Here is a 22,427-nt window from a genome sequence, read left to right on the forward strand (position 1 = left end):
CTCTCCTGTACTGGGGAACCCATGACTGGACACCGCACTCCACATGTGCCTCTCCAGTGATGAGATAAGTGGCAGTGGCCTCACAATGATATGGGCCAGCTCCCTCGGCACTTGTGGGTGCACCCCATATCCCATGGACTTGAGTAATTTGTTTAAATGTTTCCTAACCTGATCATCCTCCATTGCGAGACAGTCTTCCTTGTGCCAGACTTTCTGGGCTCAAGAGGATGGGGCTTAAAGAAGGCTGGTTTAATGAGGACTGAGACCTCTGGTGAGCTTTCAGTTTTATCAAGGGTCACTCCTAGGTGGATAAAAGCAGGACTGGCAGTTGACTGAAAGCTGGTCATTACTATCACTAATATTAGTCACAAATTAAACAAAACCTTGGTTAACCTAAGCTACCAGATGGCCACTCCAGCAATCCCTTCAGAGCCAGGTTTCCAAAAGGTCTTGCTACCCTGCAACTCTTGCTCGCTCTATGCAGTAACCCTCACGTTGCACCTATGTAGCATGTTCTCCCTCTGTATGTGGCTTTTTTAACTGCATCAAATTTACTGATTTTGGTGCTGCAATAAACTAACTCCATTACTGCTGCATAAGCACTTTGAATAAGCTGAAACAAAATGATGGACTGAAATAGTGCGGACCATAAAAGGAATGCAGTTCACGCTAACTTTTGGGATTAGCTTTATTCCAGCAGACATTATGAAACTTAGAGTGGGATATACCCACCAGCAAACTCAGGGTCTGAATAGAGAGGAAGAATTCCAAAAGAAATGTGTTACAAGAGAGAGCAAACAGCTTCAAGCACAGCAGTTCCCACCATCCCATGGGCATCGGTGGCAGCATTTCCCAGTTCTCCTTGACTGCACAACCAAAATCAGACACGAGCTCAAGGGGAGGAGGACTGTCAAGGTACCTCACTGCACTTGGGTCATTTCCACACTGCCTCACCAGGAGATGCATGGGCACGGACATCGAAGCCAGGGGCCCCTTCCCTTCCCCACCTCTGTTGGCGTTCATCACTTGTATTTCCACAGAGCCACCCCCCGTAAGCTTGTCTGAGCAACAGTGTGGGTGAGAGATGGGACCTTCTTGGTTGCAAAGCATCCAACTACGGGTAAGAGCCACAGCTGCAGATGTTTAAATACAAGTCTTCCATTTAAAGCTGCTCTGAATTTAATGCTTCTTAATGCCACAAAAGACATTTATAGTTTTCCATAGAATAAAACACTCTCTCCCTCTTTTTTCATTTGCACTCTGTAAGTACTTAATTTTTTAAATTAATGAGTAGCAAGGTATGACTGGATGATTTATTTAAATATTAGCATCATTTCCATGAATAGCTTCATCCTTTATTATAAACAGGAGTCTTATCACAATTCAGAAATATTTAAAAGGCCATCAGGGTTGTAAGGGTAGCTTTTGTGCATACAGTAATGGGTTCTTATACCATGCTTATAATCCATCTATGTATCTTCAGCATTTTTATTACACCCTGCTCTGCAATACCAAGGTGCCATCTGCATCTCTTCTTCAGGCTCAGTTGTTTTTCTCCCTTCCCAATTATATCTATGCAGTAAATCCTTTAAACCTCTATCTAGTCTGCAATTTCATTGGCTCAAACTAATGAACAGAATTTTCTAATTCCCTTATGATAATCCTATTACCTGTCCAAAGCTATTTCTGCAGGGGTCATCATTACACAGAGATGTAAATCTGAGACCAGGTCTATCTGTGGTCAGTTGTAATCCAGTTTCTCTCCTGGAAACCACCAAGGACATTTGTCAGCACTTGGAAAAAGCAGAGCTGAGCAACTGAGCCTCTCAGGTAGAGTGATTTATATGTGGATTGCCTTTCAAGCTTTATTTTAGTAGGGGAATAAAATATGGTGTTTCAAAGATGGCCACAGCTGCTAAAATTTATTGGCTGTGTATTAAACGTTCTAATAGATAAACTTAATTGATACAGTCTCTCAGAAGAACATCACCTTTGGCATCAGGCTGATATGTAGCTGTTGAGATAAAAACTAATGCCAGATTTCCAGTTATGAATTTGGCAGGCTGTTTTGATTAAGCTGAGAATAACAAGCTATGAGAACTGTCATTATTCGCGCTTTAAATAAATACAGGTTTTCCTCTAGCATGGACAGTAAGTGATGCTTCACTCCAGACGGAGTCATTTTGGGGAAGAGGAAATATATTAGAAATCTGATCCCTGAGCTGCTGCTGACGATGTGTGCCCAGACTATCGTAAGCAACACCTATATCTAATTTAACAGAGCTTTTATATCCCTTGCATAGAATCCTCTCTCTCATTTGATTTTGTCATTAATTTAATTCAAAATGGGATTTCTGCTCTTCTGTAACCTATCTTTGAACACTAACCTGTATATAAGAATCTGCAAGTGAATATAAACACGCCATTTTTTCTGCCTATACTGGGATGGAATTCTGTGCTCTGGTGAAGGGTGAGTGAAGGGCTCAAATGTCTGGGATAATCCCAAGAAAATTTTCAGGTCTGGGTCCATCATTTTCAGAGCTTCCAAGAAACTCTAAATCCTAACTTTAGAATAAATCCTTCTTACCCGAGTATCTAATTTCAGGCTCAGAATTGTTTTCTTGCAAAAGAATGTTTTGGTAAGTATAAATATTGGTGTGAAAGAATAATAAACCAAATGTACCGGACAAGAAATTTTGCTCTGTAGCTGGTGTGACAGCATTAATTTTAGGCAGGTTACCAGTACGTAACTAAAGGTATAAATGAAGTGTTACCTGAAAAGATGAAGAAAATGTCCCCATCTAGCTGGTAAGCCTACCTACTTTGAGGGCAATCTGCCATTGACAGCAATGGAAAAAATCCTCAGATCCACACAGTTCAGTGGAGATGCAGAGACTGCTTTACTTACTTATCAGTATTTTGCTTTTCTCCGTGGCACATCTTTGTCATTTGTACTCAGATTTGGATTTGGCAGTGGGCAGAACAGCAGCCATATTGAGATAGATAGATAGATAGATAGATATGTCAATCCTTAGAAAATAACCATAAAACAAGCAAACAAAGAAAACTTACTATATATAACAGTCCACTAAACCCCCATTTTTTGATACTGAGAGATTGCTTTCTACAGCTGAGATCCCCAGAAGGTGAGCACATTGTGAATTGTACAAGTCTAAGTGGTTAAGAAACCTTGGGGCAACATTACATTTTGGAGTCTTGCTTCCAACCTGCTTACACAAAAAATATGATCTTCACAGTCAACAGCTTTACAAGTTTTCTGCAAGTACCTGAAATTTTTTTGACAGAGGCAAACGGTTTGAACATAAAGTCAGTCTTCTGGAGCTGATATATACCAGATTGCTAGAATTATATGTGAATACCTCATCCTATTTCAGAATGGGATTTCAAGCTGATCTCTGTTATAAATATTAGTGTCTAACCCTAGCAATTCTAATTACAGCACAGCTAAAATCATGGGGAAATGCATTAGGGAATGAAAGATAATATTCAAAATAATACAACTTGAGAGAAAATTGCATAGCTAAAGATGATTGCTATATGCTAGTATATGCAACTACTGGTTTCCAGTGATAAAGTGAATTCATCACTAGCAGCAATGGATCTTGAAGCCATCACAGGGTTCCCTTATTCCTAATTTACAAAGTGCAAAAACCCTACAGGTATTTTACATCTTCAAAATGCTCATGGTTTGATAGTTGAGATATCCTCATCTCAGCTGCAAAGTTTTTTCCTGGGTAAATTACATTATTAAAGGGCATCTCTGCCCCTTTCCAGCCCTCCAAAAAAAAAAAGGCAAAGAGAGGACCAATTCAGAAAAAAGGGCCTGAGCGATACAATCAGTAGCCCCACCTCAGTGGGGAAATAATTCTCAATAAATATTGCACTAGACTGGATTACAGGGATTAGTCAGCTCAGTTGTGCAACTAACTGCAGTTACAGGAGGCTGTGATTCTCATTATATGCAAAAGCTGTGCAACTTCAGAATAGTCTTAAATGCACAAGATGCAAGAACTTATGAAAAAACTAGATCACCCTTATATTTCCACCCCATCTTTTAGACCTATTGTCTTCTTACACCACTTTCAGATAGCCAGTGGTACAAAATCAGAACAACAAATCCATATTCCACAAGCCACCTGTGGACAGAAAACTCTCCAGAGACTGTACAGCACTCTAGTCAGACACTAGTGAGCAAGGAGAGGAAAGAAAAAATCAGGTTGCGCCAGTGATTTGATACATTTAACATGGCAAAAGGATGCAGGGAAGTCAGCTGGGAAGTCTGGTAACTAGCTTTCAGTGCTATCCCATCTTAAACCACATAATAGGCTTCATTTTAAGGCATATGGCTAACCACAGTTAGACTGAATTATAACCTTAGTTCTGAATTCCTTGAAGGAGCACAAAGATTTAGCCTGAGTCCCAATACAGTGAAATGTTTCTCACAGATTTAAATGTAAGCTGGATCATGCTACAAATCAACACAGAGAACTCCATTATGTTACAATGAGCATACACCACAGTTTTTGCCTTTAATGTTCCATGCCTACGGAGATCGAATGAAAGCTGTAGAGCAATTTTCACCATCAGTATCCAAGTACAAAGCAATTCCTATTCTGCTACTTACTGGAAGGAAGATATCAAAGAACTAGGAGTAGAAGAACATAGAAGGAAAGAGAGAAATGGGGGTCTACCCAATACCAGGTATAAGCAGAGCGTTAAAGATTTTTCAAATGTGGGTTTCTCTGGGTTTGCTTTATTAACAACTCAGAGTTGGGCCACCACCACAGTGGATGGCAACCTTCCAAAAATTTCCCAATCTTATATACCTTTTTACCACCCATTGTCCCAGTTCAAAGTCTTTGTAATTTTCCAGTCAGTCTCTGTTCCCATGTCGTTATCATTCATCTTATCTCATCAATTCTCGTGTCCCAGTTCTTCTGAAGTTAGTGGTCGTAGGCAGAAGGTCTTTGGTCACCACAATCACTTATCTTCTTACACATCAAAGATTACCTTTGAATTTCTGAAAATCACTCAGGCTATTCTATTAATTTATCTTGTTCTACAGTTAATCACTTACTCCCATGTCTTAGGTCTAAAATGTATGATCCTTCTTCTGTTGATTCAGCTTGACTGGGTTTCAAGCCAGCCATGGAGGGGGAGACACACAGGACAAATAATTAGCTTATGCATATTATCTTATAAGCACCTGGATTCTATTAATCATATCTAAAACAATTTCTAATCATTAGTTATATGTCTAATATGAATAGTCTTAGAAACAATAAGGCTTAAGGCCTAGTTCCTTTTACACAGAGTTGGCCAGAATTAGGGGAACAGCACTTTCTGGGTAAAAGAACAAAAATCAAAACAAAACAAAAAATCTCTTCCAACTATTTCAAATACAAGACTCTGTGAATTGTGTCATCTCTTGTATTAATTCTTTTTTTTAAGCTGAAATGAAACATTTCAATTTTTCATGGGCATTTTCATTTCGGACAGACATGCAAGATGAGGGCAACAACAAGTAGAGGAAGTACGATAAGCCTGAAAAATAGCTCCATATATTTGCCTGCCAAAACAAGAAACTGTTTTTGATGACCCAGAACCCCTTCCACTCTAACAGCCACAGGTAATAGAAGAGAAAGAAGGAAAATACAAGAAATCATAGTGAGCAAATGCCATATAGCTTTTCTCACTGCATTCAATCAGAGGAAGGGATGGCAACATTGTGGGAACGGTGATTCCTGCAGAGAGCGCTAAGCTGGGCTTTAACGAGCCATCTCAGCTGCTCCAAACAAAGTACCTGCTGCATTACGAAACTCCACATGGTCAAAGGCCCTCCAAAAAATTTCCAAATTACCACTCTTGTTATCTAAGCCAGCCATCCGAATAAGGCTCTGTGAACTGTAACAGCAGCAGTGATGTCAGCCTAAATGCAGCCACGCTGGGTGGCAGAGTCAGTTCTTGGTCTTTCTCAGCCTCATAAAAAGCTGCTGGCTAACAGGTCTTGCACAGAGCCAGGCAAAAATGTGTTATCGAAGTTGTTCTTAACAAAAACTATTTCACTGATTTTTGGGGTTTTTTTTGGTAATTGTTTCAGTGTTGATGAGAACCTCCACAAAAGCAATATCATCGTTTTGAAAACATTAAAGTAAAAAATTCAAATGGCGTCTTGAAATTAAATTTGTTTCTATTTGCATACCCTTGCCATTTCAGTAGTATAACAGTTATTCATAATATGACATCATAACTAAAATATGCTTAAATGATTCCACTTATGCAATATCTTAAGGAGAGTTGCTTTGCATGGAATTAAATATTTTATCTTAATTTGAGATGAAAGCATGTTATAATAAAGTCTTGTCATTTTGACACAAACTATCAAATAAAATAATTGTGGTGCTCAGTCCTGTCCTTCATAATTGCTGGAATCCTAGTAAAATAGCTGCCTCCAGCGGTACTCAAAGATAACCACACATTCCCATTTCTCCTTATAGCAGGGATACTGTTCAGGCTTAAAGCAGTAAAGATACTAGCTATTCCTTTTCTCAGAGATCCCTTAGGGAAGGCCTTTGAAATCTTTAAATAAAGAAAACAGAGACTGTTTTGAAAGAAATGATGAGATAAAGCCTCGGATCTCGCCTCTTTGAAAGCACACAATAATGAAATACCTTCACTGAAAATTTTAAGTTAAATCCAAGCATATCGAGGCTGTTGACCATTAAGTTTGGTGGTGGTGTCCTTCGAAACCTCAATGACATGCAAAACTGGTCGTGGGGAGACCTCATTTCTTTCTTGAGAAGAGAGCCCAGAAGACAGCATTTGGCACCTTCATTCTCTTGCATGTTGGATGCTGTCTGGGTTTATTTTGTTACATCTCACATTTGGTCGCAGGCAAGAGGCACATTTGAAAATACAGCCTAGCTAAAAATAACCTTGCTAAGCCTTAAGCCAAACAGGATGAAGTAAACCCTCAGAAAGAGTTAGGAGAAGTCAGGCTCTATCAGATGAGGAAACATGCCAGCCATTGACCATCCAAGGTCTAAATATAGTGCCTTTAGACCTTGGGGACCTCCTCAGCGCCCACACTACAACTACCTCCAAGCACTCTTCGCTTTTCAAGAGACCATCTCTCCCAATGAATGCAAATTTTTGTTCCTTCCTATTATCCATACCTGCATCCTCTCAAGATTAGTTAGGTCCCGTGGTTCATCCAAAAAGGGATTCAGGCCACTGAACCAAGTTGTCTTGGAGATGTCAGTAATCCACAGCCTATGGTAAGCAACACACTAGAATGCATTTATTCAGATCTTACTTAATAAATAATTTTAGAAAGTGGCTATTTATTTAAAATACAGTAACAATCATTTTAGGACTTTAGAATTTTATTATACTCTTCTGTTTAGTATGAATATTGATGCATCATCCAAGACTCTCCTACAATATTTAAAATATAGGGACTAATATGGACTTGCTGTCATATAGACCAACCTAGTGTTTATCGACTGTTAAATAGTTAAATGAATTATAATTTGATTTTTTTTTTTACAGACCTTGTTGGATCACATTAATAAATGAGGCTTTTACAAACAGATTCACATTTGAACTGTTCTATTGGGACAGTTAATGCTGTTACAGTCATTTATGATGTTAATCCAAATAACTGACATCATGGTAATCTGAAATAGCATGTTTTTTCTCTGATTTATGATACTCTCTGGTTTTGCACCTGAGTCTAATTCTCCCAAAGGGAGGGTGAGTGCTCTTGGATGCATTCATATTCTATTCTTTAACACCGGAGAATCCACAAAGAGAGCCCCTTTAAGTGCTAAAGCCACAAAAAAAGCTTTTAGACACCAAAATCATTAGAAAAAAAAAATCCTAGAAAAATCAGATTTCACTACTTCTAATGCTCACAGAATTCCTCTCCTTTCCTAAATACAGCACACTACATAAGGCTGCTACTCCATCCCCTTCCCATGTCTGCTGCAGCTAATTCCATAGCTGCAGCCAAGTTCCTGCAGTAGCTCAGGTTTAACCAAATGTTACACTCTGCTCCATAAACAAATACGGAGGGAGGAGAAAAGCCACCATCAGAACACCTTCAGTATCTCTTGTTTTTACTTCTCTTGATCCTATGGCCAGCTGCTGCAAACAGAAGAGGTCAGGACCTGGCTTATCTTACCATGTCAGCCACAACAGCAATGAGATGGGGCTGCTCTGACACTTTGCAAAAGGTACCTAAATCCTGCAGCAACTTCCTACAATATGAGGAACATTATGTTCAGACACTTACCACTCATTTCCTGTTTTATTCACTAGAAACTCACGCTGTTGGATATATTCTCCATTTACCCTTAAGATTAGCACTGAGGAACCAAAGGAATTCAGGCATCTTCACCCATACCCAGGACTGCAGTATCTGTAACAACTGTTATTTCTTGGGTTTTGCGTAAGCATTTTCACATCACACAGGTGATAGTAATGCTTCACCTGGGCTTTGCTCTAAATCTGTCCCTAGGAGGTAAATTGGCATTTAAGCGCTGTCTTGGTGTGCACATAAGAAGCGGACTAAATGAATCAGAGTAAGATCTTTTTCTTTAAGATCATTTTGTTCCCTTCATTTTCTTTTTTCCCTTTCCCTTCTCCCCCCCCCCAAGCAAACAAGCTTCCTGGTACCTCCTGCTGCTTGTTACAAGCAGCCCCTTCCTGCTGATGCCAATGCTCTTTTCTTCTGCTCTGATGAATGTTAGAAGTTTTCAAGAAATTATCACTCTTAGATGGCTGGAACTGGGCTGGCTTCTTATGAGGTAATACAACTGTAGCCTGACCATGGGGAAGGCTAAAGTATTTGGAATTGATTTCATGATAGACCCGTGGCAGTCCCTGTGAAGGAGTCTTAGAAACAACTAAGTCTATACAGAAAAACTGGCCCAGAATTTGCGCTCTGGTTTCTACATAAATAAAAGCAAGTCACAGGGAAAGGATTTACTATGCTCTTTATCTGAGCTATGTTTTGAGGCAGGATAGGAAAAGCATGTGTTTTAAACCACTGGCCTTTTCTCCAAATTGTGACATTTATTTACACATTCAGAGAAACCTGTGTAATGCCTTAGGTGCTGCACAACTGCAACCCCAGTTTGTTTAGCTTTGGTCTGCAAAGGAAGTGAAAACATTAATTCTAATTTTATGCAGTTTTACAAGCCACATGTAAAGCTGTTTACAATTTAGCTGGTGAAAGTTCACCATTTATAATTAAGAGTCAATCACAGGATCCAAAGAAAAACACAAAGCCTCTGGAATAACACCAAGGGTATAAAAGATCTGTGCAGGAAAGGCATAAAGCAGGAAGCCATGGACCTGACATAACCGCTGTAGGAATTACAGCCCTCCGGGGCTCTCTGCGGCCACAGGATATTGTCCGCTTTGGCTTTCATCTTCTGATTAATAAAGGTAACATGAGGAATACATTCCTACTATTGCTTTTACTTCATGCAATTGTAGTTGCCACAGGGATATCAGGATCATACAGTGGAGATGACGTTGACGTTATTTCTGATATCACAAGCAAGAGGGCCAGGCAACCCTGTAGCACACCCTGTGAAGTTGCAGCTGGTGGGAATGGGACCTGGACATCCATCATTTAATCAATTACTTCATAGACCGTTACTGCATTTTTTGATAAATGGCCAAGTAAAAAAAAAAAAAAAATCTTTTTTAACACTTCCAGCTGGCAACAGCTTTACAGTTCAACAGAGGAAATTTTTTTTCCTTCTAATTCATCTAATTTGGAAATACTGACCCAACTCAAGATTGCCTGTGCCCTCCTCAACAATGTCTTTGCTACCTTTTGACAAATACAGACATATCACTCTTACATATGGGTCTTCCCATTTAAGATAAATACGGTGATTACCCCCCGCAACTAGCAAGTTTCACTTTCTGCTCTGTAATATGAAAACAATTTTGCATCCAATAGCTGCACATGTAACTATTGTCTAAGTGTCAGGACAGAAGAAAAACATTTGTTTATTCCTATTTCTGCACATGTAAAAAATATTAGTGGATGGTTGGGAGGAGAGATCACAGAACACTAGAATCATCTCACCTCTAGGCAGTGGCTCTTCCCATATTAACAGAGTGGCTGAAAGCTATTAATACAGAATGAATACCTGCTTGATAACATAACAGCCAGGAGGATGGGAGATTCACCCCAGCCTAACCCAATCACCTATGTTACACAGCTAGGCTCTCCAGCTGGAAAAGGCAACACAGACTCATTTTCTGCAAAGCCACTTGGAGGGCTTACGCCCTGCATTGACCAGATAAAGTTGGGAAAAAACAGTGTCCCACTGTCGGTGCCTTAAGTTAAATGCCTTTGTAACAAGGTCATGTGAACAACTGACTCTGACATGTGTAAATCTAATTAAACTGCCAAGAAGTTAATAAATACTCCCTGTCAAGAGCTACTGCCCTAGCTTGCCCAAAGCATTAGATGCTGCACTCCATCCAGCCTGGGTGAGTAGGTCCAGTAGTAGAGCTGCAGAGAAAGGTACTAATTTGGTGTTAGAGTGTCAGAATTGGAAGATAACATAACTTTTCAAATGATGGGAAAGCAGCAAACAAAATCTTCACACATCTCAGAGCATGCATGTTAATGCTCAGAGAAAGCCAGGAATGAAGAATACGTGAATTTGAAAGCTGTCATTAACACCTTTTTTTGTAAAATTGCTTCATTCTCTCAAATGTGACAGAAAGACTGCTTCGGTAGACCCTGCCTTTATAGGGAGCCTGTTGGATAGGTCAAGCCTGCCTTTTGCAGATAATGACAACAAAGTGTAGATAGGAAGAAAGCAAAAGCAAGAATTCCTGCCGATTTACTTTTACAGTTACAAATACATATTTGAAAAAAAACTTCAACCAAGCTAAGAAAAAAACCAAACAACCCACACCAGAATTAAATATTACCATTTCTGAGGCAAATCTATTTTGCTAACTGTTTTCTGTGGGCAATTTTTTGCATATCCAGAGCCTTAGGAGGCATTCTTGGACAAGACCTACCCCAAAACAGATGGTGGATATTCTCCCAATTTGACAAGTTTTGATTCCTCCCAGCCCTCCCCTGCAGGCACCCTTTTTTTTTTTTTTTTTGATGGAAAGGAGCAGTAAGAGTCTGTTCAGAGTCCCTACAGGGTACTACTTCTTCTAGATCTTTAATTAACCTCACAACAAATTTAAATTTCCTCCCTTTTCCATAAAATGTTGGCCATCAACCTCTCTAAACACCTGTCTCCAGTCATTGCTAGAGTTACAGCTCTGACAGAAGTGATTTTTGACAAATTACAGGGATTATACGCACTGCCAAACATCTGTTGAGCTCAAAAAAAAAAATATGAAATCCCTCTCCTGGACTTCTGCCATTCATCATGCCTTTGCTAATTACAGCAATAAACTCCAACCAAAACTCTGAAGGACATGTCAATTCTAGCAGGCATACAGATGTTTACTTAGAGTTCAGAAATTAAGCATGTACTTAAACATCAACTGAAACTCTGTCCTGACTTTCAGAGTACCGTGGTGAAATGCTCAATCCATCTGACAAATTGGGCCAGACATTGAGGTTAAACATGGATTGAGGTTTGTGCCCTTAGATATCTGCATTTGAAAACGTTGACTGTTCTGCTTTCGCTTCAAATAGACATTTTCTTAGCATCCAATCATCCTCCTCTTCCACCCTACTTGAGACATGCAAGTTTTTTTAAAAAGCAAATAAATGAACAATAGGTTTCCTGACAGAATAAATTAAAAAAAAAAAAAGATTAATTCATCACAATAGTAACAACTATGTAACCACTCCCACAAATACGCAACATGTTCCAAAAATTTGACTCCTGAGTTTCAAAAGACATTCGCCACTTAATATACAAAATTAAGCTTTTTTCAAATAAAAGGATAAGGATTGATTAAGGATAACTGAAATTTGACATTATTAATATCAACTGGTATTTTTTCTGAAATAATAAAACAAGTCCTGTTTTAAAATATCTGCATTCTGCCTTTCCATACAAAACATAGTGGCACTGTGGTAGAAGTAAAGCTTATTCATGTGGAAGATGTTGAGCTAATTTCCCATTTCAGAGTGAAATCCAGAAAAAAATGTGCAATCTATAAAAGATGACCAATTTTGGGTGCATAACTATAGGCCAAATTTTGAAAGACCAAAAAAAAAAAAAAAGAAAAGAAAAAAGAGGAAGAGAAAGGGATTTTTTTTTTAACCCTATGATTTTTAACCTAACACAATGCTCAAGCCAGGGGCAGTCACAGAGGGAATTTCCTAATTGGGAAAGCCTTAAGGATAAATTAAACATTGGACTGCATCTATTTAAAATGTTTCCATCTCACAAATACAGAACAGCATAACTCTCCTAAAGCGGATAGAGCGAATAATCCAATCCCATAACCCTCTCATCATAGTGACCTGCAGCAAAGCTGACAGCTTTCTACGTCAACCCATCCTGGTTTAGATTTTCTTCCTATCGTATGACCTTCTTTAAGCAAATAAAGTCCTGTTCTGGTGTTTTCAAATGATGTTTTCTTCCCCAAACACAGTGATGTAATCACTACATGATAGAGCATGTTTTTCCTTTAGGTAAGCCCAGGAAATTTCCATTTATCCATATAATAAGCCTGTCTTCGCACAGCCGGATAACACAACCCTGGTGCAAGCGGTCAACGCAGGCGACTGCAGCTCTGAAGGCTGGCTCTTAAATCTGTATTTACCCACTTCAGTGTAAGGGACCTGATCGTCTCTGAGTGCAAAGGGAGCTGCAGGTACTCCGTGTTTTCGATGAGCAGCTATCTGGCTTGGTGCCTGGCAGTCATCATCGGGAGCAGATCACTAAAGGTGCTTACAGCTTTCGGCTTCCTCCGCAATGCAATGCTCTGGCACCAAGCCTGAAACTCTGACCTCCGACCTTGACATTGATTTTGCTTATGTAATGATGCTAATGCCTCCTGCAAATCCAAATGCATACATGACCAAGGATGGATAGTGCTCTCGCTCCCCCAGCCCCCTTTTTTTTTTTTAAAAGGGACCAGCTGAAAAGCACTTGGTCCTTACGATACTGATGCACTCCAACGCCCTGCCCAGTCTCTTATTCAGAAAATACCCATTTTGACTAACAGCAAGAACTACACAACATACAGAACGTGGCATGAAAAATGAACACTCTTTTGGGAATGTAGTGCTTCATATAGTAGCTACGGAACAGATCATGGCCAGGGCTGAAGCACCCACATCCTAACCATGTAAATCATGCAAATACCCATTCAACCGTTTCTGCTCAGTGCTGCAGATCACACCCTGCAGTGCACTGAAGTTCCTGAGAAAGCTTCAATTACATTGGTGAGCTCTGGATTAGGGTCCTTGGAAATCCGTCCCTGTTGCTAGCAGAGGAGGATGCCTACCCTCCCAAGAGTAGGTGCAGAGCCTCACACACAGACGACTCAGTTCTGCTACACTGGGACATTTCCACTGCCTAGGTAGGGGTGAACGATGCATTGTTCCAGTTCCATGTTCTTTTACCCGATTCCCCCAAATTCCAGCAACATGAACATTTAAATCCAGAGTTGCTCCTTCTCTTGGCTTGCTTGCTTAAGAAACTGCCCATCCACCGGTTGAGTTTGGTGGCCGTTATCATTTGACAGAGGGGACAAGAATAAACAGAGAAGGAATTCTGCAAATGGAAACCAGGAAAAATGTGCAGAGAAGCTAGATTCAAATTAGCGCTTGGGTAGAGGGAAATGCTGTTAAAATTCAGACACTTTTGCCAAGAGGCAAGAGCCAAGGGGACACTCCGGGCACATGTATCGGCTCACCAACCACCCACACATAGTTTGAAACTTAAATGTGCAATCACATCTTGCTGACATTTTCATTCTTCCACTTCCATAAGTCCCCAAAATTTCATACTTCCCAGTTCATAGGCAATGTCCTACCGATTGCTGGGGATGAGCAGCATGCTGCTGATTTATAGCCTTATGTAAGCCCAGACAGAAAACAGCATTCTCACTGGGATTTGCACATATGGACAGCAGCAAATTTGTGCCTAGAGCATGTTTGTAGTTTGAGAAAGACATTTCTCATGTTTGTTTATTGGACTAGTAGCAAAACCTCTTACTTTAGAGAGCAAGTTTTACTTATTCGCTTTGTCCTTTACAGAATGCATCTTGAGGTTTACAGTTTGTTTAGAGATTTTTTTTAATTTCCCTCTCTTCTGTAACTATAATTTACCAATTGAAGTCACTATTTTTGTATTTACAGCTGCAATATATTACAAGGATTAAATAAGTCTTCATTACAAATACACAGGTACAGTGCTTTCTTCCTGAGCGCTCTCAGAAATCCAATATGCATAAGAGAAACTAGTAAAAAAAAAGGGGGGGGGGGGGGGGGAACAAAACCGTAATTCCGGGTAAACAGAAAACTCTCTGCAAAGGCCAAAGGCACAAAATATTTGTTACTAAGTAGAAAGCATTCTTTCATATTGGATAAAAAGAAACACTTTAATAAATGGTCATTTCTACCCTGTAGTAAGGCTGGCCCATCTGGTCTAATGACAACAGAAGGATAAGCATCAGTAATAGGAACCATTTTTCTTGAGCTACAACAGATCCAAAGCTCATAGAAATTAAATTGTAGCTTCAGGTGTATACTTAGGGTTTGGGCTTTTTTCTTGCTGAAGAAGTGACTTTTGGGACATGGGAATGTCTCAAATCTCCATGAAGAAAGTGTAATTTTTGCTTCCTTCACTCAGAAAGTCTGACATAAAGACAAGAAAGTAAAGAAGTCATAGAATAATCTATCTCTTAAAATATGTTTGTGAAGTCACCATATGCATTACAAAATACAGTCTAATACCTTTATGATCTGCAGACCCGAAAAGGAAAATTTTTTCTCCCCATTAGCACTTTTCAATAAAAACGTCAGGAGCCACTTTCAGTTGCCAAAACTAATGACAAAAGCTAATGAAATTGCAATATATCTTCTAAATCAGCAATTTTTTTCCCCACAAAGATTGCTGTTCATCTGGCACGTCACATGCTGTTAAAATCGTGCAAAGGGAAAACGTGAGATCAGTAGCAATGCAGCTGGTGTCCTGAAAGTCTGTCAGTACTTCCTTAGAACTAATAGCTTTAGTAATGACATATATTATCACTTTACCATCACTGTGCATCATCCTGCATTGCTGTTTGACTTGACCACCCTTTCAGGATATTCTGCTCACACCACACGCTCTTACCCTGAGCAAGTATTTAGCAGGATTGTGAGACTGCAAATTTACATTAAAAAAAAAAAAAAAATCAGATGTAAACCAGTAAGAATTCTGTAAGAGATGGTTGCAAAGGCCAGGTATGTACGTTCTCCAGCATGCAACACCATCCCTATCAAATGCAACCATCCCCACACAGCTAAGTGCTGCCTCTGACTTCTGCGTTCCATGATGCTCTCAGGCTGACTCAGGTTTAAGGGGGTTGTATTAACAGATGACCTTAACGAATTTCTAAAAGACAGCACTGTCAGACAACTAACTAGGACCCACTTGCAGCTGGGCAGATGAACACGACCCCTGCAGTCCGTCTGCTGGGTTGCAAAGTGTCTGGCACAGAGGACAGCTTAGCTGTTCCCACTGCTGGGCACACCAGATTTCAGTGCACCTGTAAAGCCAGGGAAGTGGCAACTTTAGATCCAAGTCACCTTGTGACGGGTCACTACAAACTGCTCCGTGACACTATCTGCTTTACTGTCTCAGCAGTATGCACTGACATTTCCTCATGGAGGCACATGCACAACATGCTCCGGAGCTGGTAGCGCCCACATTTCTCCAAATACTAGGAACCTAATTTTTTCTTTGGAAAATGCTGTTTTCCCAGCATATAAAAGAACACCACCTCACCACCCCCCAAAAACCCCTCCATCTAAACCCTTCACAAGATGTGGGAGAATTTCCAACCCAGGTGGTTGCCCATTTTTGCCCACACACTAAACATAAAAGCTTACACCTTTTTCCACTGTGCTTTCTTGAAAGGAAGAGCATGTACTACAGGAGAGCCAGCTCATCCTATAACTGAGCTTCTCATGGATCACTTTGCACTTACATGTTCATATGCTCTTGTCCTCGGGTGCCTAATTGGGAAACACCTGGCTTGGATGGCCTAATTCTCACAGCGCCAAGATAAGAACAATAAATATTTATAAATCCACTGAGCAGAAAGGAGAACGGTTTGCGTGACTTGCTCCAGGCTCACAACCTGACTCAGTCGCAGCGCCAGGATTAAGTTTTAGGAGTTCCTTCAATCCCAGATCCATGGTCAGTTTACCAGTCTGTGCATCAGCAGGATTGTTGCCTTATGCCACGCTGCAGAAGAATGGTGAAACGCAGCTTTCTGTGCTGTTACGATTCACCTATTCTTTTCAGATTTATTAGGTACAACATATCAATAACTTAAACTTTAAAGAGAGCTTTCATTTATTAAGCAATCAGTTCCCATCTCTAATGTTTCACTAAAAGTGTGGTCAGTTTTCTGGTTCAAGCCTGCAAAAGACTGCTTAAGTTTCATATGCTGTATTTTTAGTGCCTTTCAGGGCTAAAAGCTACGGAACAGTAAAGCATACAGAAAATCAAACCCCCTCTTTCCTCATGGAACAAAGAAAATCCTCAGCATCAGCAGACAGAAGAGCTTTTTGCAGATGTCCATGTAAATCACAGGAATGACTTACAAGGCTTTGACCCAGTGTATCCACATAGCTGTCCATCCCTGACATGGCAAAGATTTTTAGTTTTGCCTATGTGAGAAGGGATTAGCTTCATATTTCCATTTCAGAATTGATTGAATAGCAATTGATTCAGTAATCTGGATCTATACGCTGACAACAATCTACCTACAGATCTATTTAGTGAAAGCATTTATACAAATAAAGCATAATTCATTACCTGCTTTTCTTCCAAACTTGTTTGCAGTGCTTCCCACAAGTTTTGATTAACTGGCACGAGTACATGTATGGAACAATTATTTGCACATTTACTAATCAGGTTTAGTCCCAATACTCACAAGAATTGGATCCCTTGTGTCTTGCTCAGCTGTTATTCCACTTAATTCTTCAATGCTGGTATGTAAAAATGAAGGTGCATTTCCTCCTGTGCATACATGCTACAACACTAACGTCACTCTAGTCTAACACAGCAGCACCTTTTAAATACAGCATCCATGATATAACATCTTAGCAATTGCTTCAAGATGGGATTTACTGTGAAGTCAAATAAAGCTTACCTTAACATCTGAACAGCTAAAACTAGTCTAGAGTACATGGGAGCACTCAAATCATCTGCCTTAAGACTCCTGTGGACAGTAACACTTTATCATGTTAGAATTACAGTTTTCAACTAAAAATTAAATTTATGACTGATCTGCAACATGAGAAAAGACTCAGTACTGTGTGGTGGCAGAACTCATGCAGAGGGCTATGTAGGTGTCTGTCAGCAGTGTAGTAAAAATGCATGTGAAGAATTGGTACTTTTCTCCCCCAGTATATCCTCCTGAAACAGATAATTGACCTTCTCAAGAAAGCTGCAGGACCCCAAGAACATTTACTGTAACTTTTGGCAACCAGCAGAACATCAGCCTGACCCTGAAAGCTTTGTGGTCTGGCCAAACCCTGCTGCTCTGTAATGCTCTGGCACCACCCAGTTGGGCTCATCTTGTTGGTGGGAATACATGAAGTAAAACCTCTCCTCTTCCCTCAAAGAAGAGTGGTTCTATTTCACCCTTCAAAACCTCCACCATAAAAGATTAAAAAGGTGTTGCTTGAGTACTGCTGTATCACAGTGTCCTGTGATTGCTGTCTGGCTCCTTGGATTGCCTTATTTATAGAACAGGTGGAACAAGAAAGTGATTTTGATTTATAACCACCATAATTTTTTGTTTTGTAACAAACATGGCCCAACCAGTACAAGCAGTCTCACTCCAGGATGTTCAGAGGTCTCGCCCAACAGGTTCAAATACAAATGAGCAGTTCAGGCAACCCTTAAAAATAAATACTTACAGCACACAGAAAATTAATAAGTTCCCAATTCCAAGGGGGATTAAAAAAACCAAAAAACAAACAAACAAAAAACCAAAACACTGACTACACATTCCCATTACAGAAAGTTTTACAACCATTGTTTCATACCATGTTCCCAGTATTCTCTGATGACTGAGAAAGAACAGTATAATGAAGAAACCCTTGCCTAGGCACTTTCAGTAAGAATCTGGTCAGACATCTTTTTAAAGAGACTGACATATAACCTAATTTCTTTCTATGAGACAGTGAGAAGCTCTACAATTATCATGTGTATTTTGATCTTCAGTGATACTTAACAGCTGCAGGAAATTACAGTGCACTGTACCTACTGTAAGCTTATCCCTTTTCTGTCCTGTTATCAACTGTTCTCCTTTTTGGACCTGCAGCATCTCCTACTCCAGCCACGAAAATGGAAGAAAATGCCAACAGCTTCGAAGAAGATTTTGAAGGACAGGCGACACACACAGGCAAGGAAACTAACTGCATCTTTTTTCTAAAAATAATCTAAACTGTCCCTGTTCACAAGGGAAGCCCAGAATTCAAGTAGATCCAATTGGTTTGCCAAACCCCTTGCACAGAAACATAGGCTCCAAAGCCAATGAGAATATATTTTGGAGTGACAGCCCTCCTGTAAGGGCAGGTAACACCAAACTGATCTTTGTGCCAATCCTCCTCATACCCGAAGCAAATGGCAAACGCAGAGGACCCCTGAAGAAGACACCAACAGCATTGGCCCAATACATCCCTTGTTGGTTTGTTGCTTCAGTCATGAACAATGGCATTTCTTCTTCTGGGGAAGAGAGAATAAAACTGCAACAAAACCCAAACACACTCACATGCTAGAATTAGGTTATAAAGTTTCACTATAAAGGCTGAATTATTTCTTCCTTCTTATAGAAGGAACATTCAGTGCTAAAAGTGAACCTATAAATCCTTTTGGCAAACACAGCATAGCATTTGAAAACTTTAAAAGCATCCTTGCTCAGAATCACAATTCTTTTTAATTCAGCACTCAATCACCAATGATTTTTATGAGTACTGACATTGTATTCAGCTCTACAGACAGGTATCACTTCATCTCACCTCACTAACAGGTAACTATATGGCAATCATTCCCTCCCTGTGCTCCCAGGGCTTCTTTTTCTTTGTGCTATAATAAGTGTAGCTCTTGTAATAACTCTTTCTGGGGTTCTTTCCCAACTAGCCTTGCTGCTGACGGCTAAGATTATTACATATATGGGGGATTTTTTAGAGATCCAAATGTAGGGCACTACATCCACACCTAGGCTTCAAAATAGTTTTGGAAATCATGCTACTGTACTGTTATCACTATGCCAAGAGGTTCAGGCTAATTCCTGCTTTGGAATCTTGTTTGCAAAAGATTAGGTCACCTTCCCTTTCCACTGAGGGGTGTAGTGCCTTTAGCCACTACTTCAAGATGTTGAAACTTAATCCAAAGCAGAGTCTTGGCAACTGGCAACACCACATCTCTCTCATGAGAGAGAGTGCTGCTTACCTAGCCTTTTCTAAATTTTCCATAGAAATAAACTTCACCTCTGAAAACACTGAAATATTCCTTGGTTTTGCTTTATAACCTAAGATACAGATTAAAATGTTTCATTTTGAAAAACACCACTGAAATATTTTTTTTCCCCATTTCAAAATTTAACTGCTTTAATCAGCCAGCTCCAAAGACCGAGATCTGCATTACAATCAGAATTATCACAGCATTTGCCTTACACATTACTCTTCCACTGAACAGCTATGGGTTAAAAAACAAACAAACAAACAAAACAAAAACAACCCCTCAAGTGTCCTGTATTCTTAGTTTTACCATAAGTCCTTACACATTATGTATTCAAATACACTGTCTATAGAGAAATGCAAATATACTTCTGTGAAACGCTAGCTTTGGCCAACATGTCAGTTTTAACAGGTTTCGACATCCTCATCCTTGTTAACTACTCATGTAGCTCACCAAAATCTTTTTACAGGATCCTGATGGGAACCAGACCACCAAAGCGATCCAGGTTAGAAAAAAAGCCTCTTTCTTTCTATTGGAGGCTAATGTAACACATTTGTCCCAAAGCTCTGGTTTTCAGGAGTCCTGGAGAGCGCTCTGGAAGGAAGAGAGGCAGACAGATAAACTGTGGCGTAGAAGGACAAACCAGCAAAGAGCAGAAACTTCTTAAGACAACTTCTTGTGGCAGCTAGTTTCTCATCTAACTTCATCTCTCTTAGGGCCCAAAGGCGTGATCAATGACTGGAGGAAGTTTAAATTAGAAAGCGAAGATAGAGACTCCTTATCCTTGAGCAAGAAAGAAATTCTTAGACAAATGTCTTCACCACACAGATCTTTCAGTAAAGATGATAAAGACACCAGACAGAGATTCTGTCGTAAGGTAAGAGAAGAAACGCAAAATACAAAACATACCAGTTATAAGCTAGAAAATCCTGAATTTGCCAGACTCAACCCCTTTGCAACTTCACAGAGCTCACACAGTATAGACAGAACAAATGCACATGCAATCATCTATCTAGTCCTCTCTCAAGCAAAGTCTAACTTCAGTAAAATAAGCAGTATATTTCACAACAACATATCACAGAGCACAGTTCGACCTTTCTTCCTCCCTTCCCTGCCTCAATGCTCTATCCTTAGTTAAGGCAATGGAAAATTGTTAACATGTTTAAAAACCTAATAGTCAGGGTAGAGCTCTGAGCCTGAATGTCACTAATTACCATTTACCAGTTCTGAAAGGGGGGGACGGGACCCAAAACCCAAAAACCCACATGAATTAAACTTTGACACCACTACAGTCACTGGCAAAATTCCCACCAACTCTGGAAGATCCAGAAGTTTTCGCCAAATATGGCAACTGTCTTCAATACCATTAAGTTGACATGCAAGTGTGGAGACAGGACCTTCACCCATCTCTTGACGAGACCTTCCAGAGTCACTGCAGGAAGTGACTGCTCTTCTCTAAGCTTTCAATGCAAAGTTCCTTAGACAACAACTGAGTCTCCTCCTGTTTCAGTGCCAACAGATTACCACTTATCAATATAATATTCTCTTAATATTCACAGATGAGCATGCAGGAGTACGAATTAATTCATGATGAGCAAGAAGATGAAAGTTGCCTACAAAAATACCGCAAGCGCTGCATGCAGGATATGCACCAGAGGCTGAGCTTTGGGCCAAAGTATGGTTATGTGTGTGAGCTGCAGAACGGAGAACAGTTCCTGGAAGCCATTGAGAAAGAACGTAAAACTACCACCGTCATTGTCCACATCTACGAAGATGGCATCAAGGGCTGTGATGCTCTCAACAACAGCTTGACCTGCCTGGCAGCCGAGTACAGCACTGTGAAGTTCTGCAAGATCAAGGCCTCCAACACAGGGGCTGGAGACCGCTTCTCAAACGAAGTGCTTCCCACTCTACTCGTCTATAAGGGTGGTGAGCTCCTGAGCAACTTCATTAGCATTTCTGAACAATTCAATGAGGAGTTTTTTGCTGTGGATGTGGAATCTTTCCTAAATGAGTATGGGCTGCTACCTGAAAGGGAGCTTCCAGCACTGGGAAATGGTAATGGCAACATGGATGAGCAAGATGTTGAATAATTAGAGAGCCATAGTCCTCACTATCTCCCGTTCCTCTTCACTATGTTGTAAATCAATCTCAGTAACACCCATCTTATTTAGAGAAGGCTGTCTTTGCTGACTTATTTGTAAGATACACATATATAAAAATGGCTTGACTGTTAGTATGTGAATTTTACTTAAAAACACATACAACTGGCAGTCCTGTACATAATTATCTCTATGCCAGCCACAAGTAATAGGAAGAACAAGAGACAATACTGGTGATCTCTAAAAAATTAAGGGAAAAAAAAAAATTGAGGGTTCATGCCTGTCTCCACAAAGCACAGGAAGAACTTCATTTCAACAGGAACAGAACTGATCCATCCCTCTGCATACACAAAAAGCCATCTCCGTGCTCTGGAATTAAAGCAAGTCCTGGCTCCTCAGATTCACTTCTACCAACTGCAGTAGGAACAAGATCTCATCCAATAGTTTTAAAGACAAACAAATAGCCCAAAGTCCTTGCATTCCTAAATGGCTTAGGTATCTAGGACATTATTTTAGGCTTCTGCATTTAAATTTCAATATTCATGAAAATACAGAAGTTAGCTCAGTGCTTCTAAGTTTGTCATCCAAACAGCTAACACAGGGACGTTATCAGCTAATTTCAGTTCATTGTTGCTCCATATTTTGAACAGTAATA

General features: G+C 40.0%; 1 protein-coding gene and 1 long non-coding RNA gene across 2 annotated transcripts; one reads left to right on the forward strand and one right to left on the reverse strand.

The window, feature by feature from the left end:
* The first annotated feature begins 1,715 nt into the window (after nucleotides 1-1,715).
* On the forward strand, nucleotides 1,716-21,861 carry PDC (phosducin). The gene is made up of 4 exons (XM_009913829.2): nucleotides 1,716-1,830; nucleotides 18,532-18,612; nucleotides 20,387-20,547; nucleotides 21,230-21,861. The coding sequence occupies exons 2-4, from the start codon at nucleotides 18,555-18,557 to the stop codon at nucleotides 21,761-21,763; spliced, it is 753 nt and encodes a 250-aa protein (XP_009912131.1). The 5' UTR covers nucleotides 1,716-1,830; nucleotides 18,532-18,554; the 3' UTR covers nucleotides 21,764-21,861.
* LOC138686448 (uncharacterized) lies at nucleotides 3,008-20,563 on the reverse strand. Its single transcript, XR_011325832.1, has 2 exons — nucleotides 7,197-20,563; nucleotides 3,008-5,151 (listed from the first exon to the last, which is right to left on the reverse strand). It is a non-coding gene; the product is annotated as an uncharacterized lncRNA (long non-coding RNA).
* Nucleotides 21,862-22,427: the final 566 nt, after the last annotated feature.

Source organism: Haliaeetus albicilla, chromosome 8 (assembly GCF_947461875.1).
Source record: "Haliaeetus albicilla chromosome 8, bHalAlb1.1, whole genome shotgun sequence".
Taxonomy (NCBI): Eukaryota; Metazoa; Chordata; class Aves; order Accipitriformes; family Accipitridae; genus Haliaeetus; species Haliaeetus albicilla.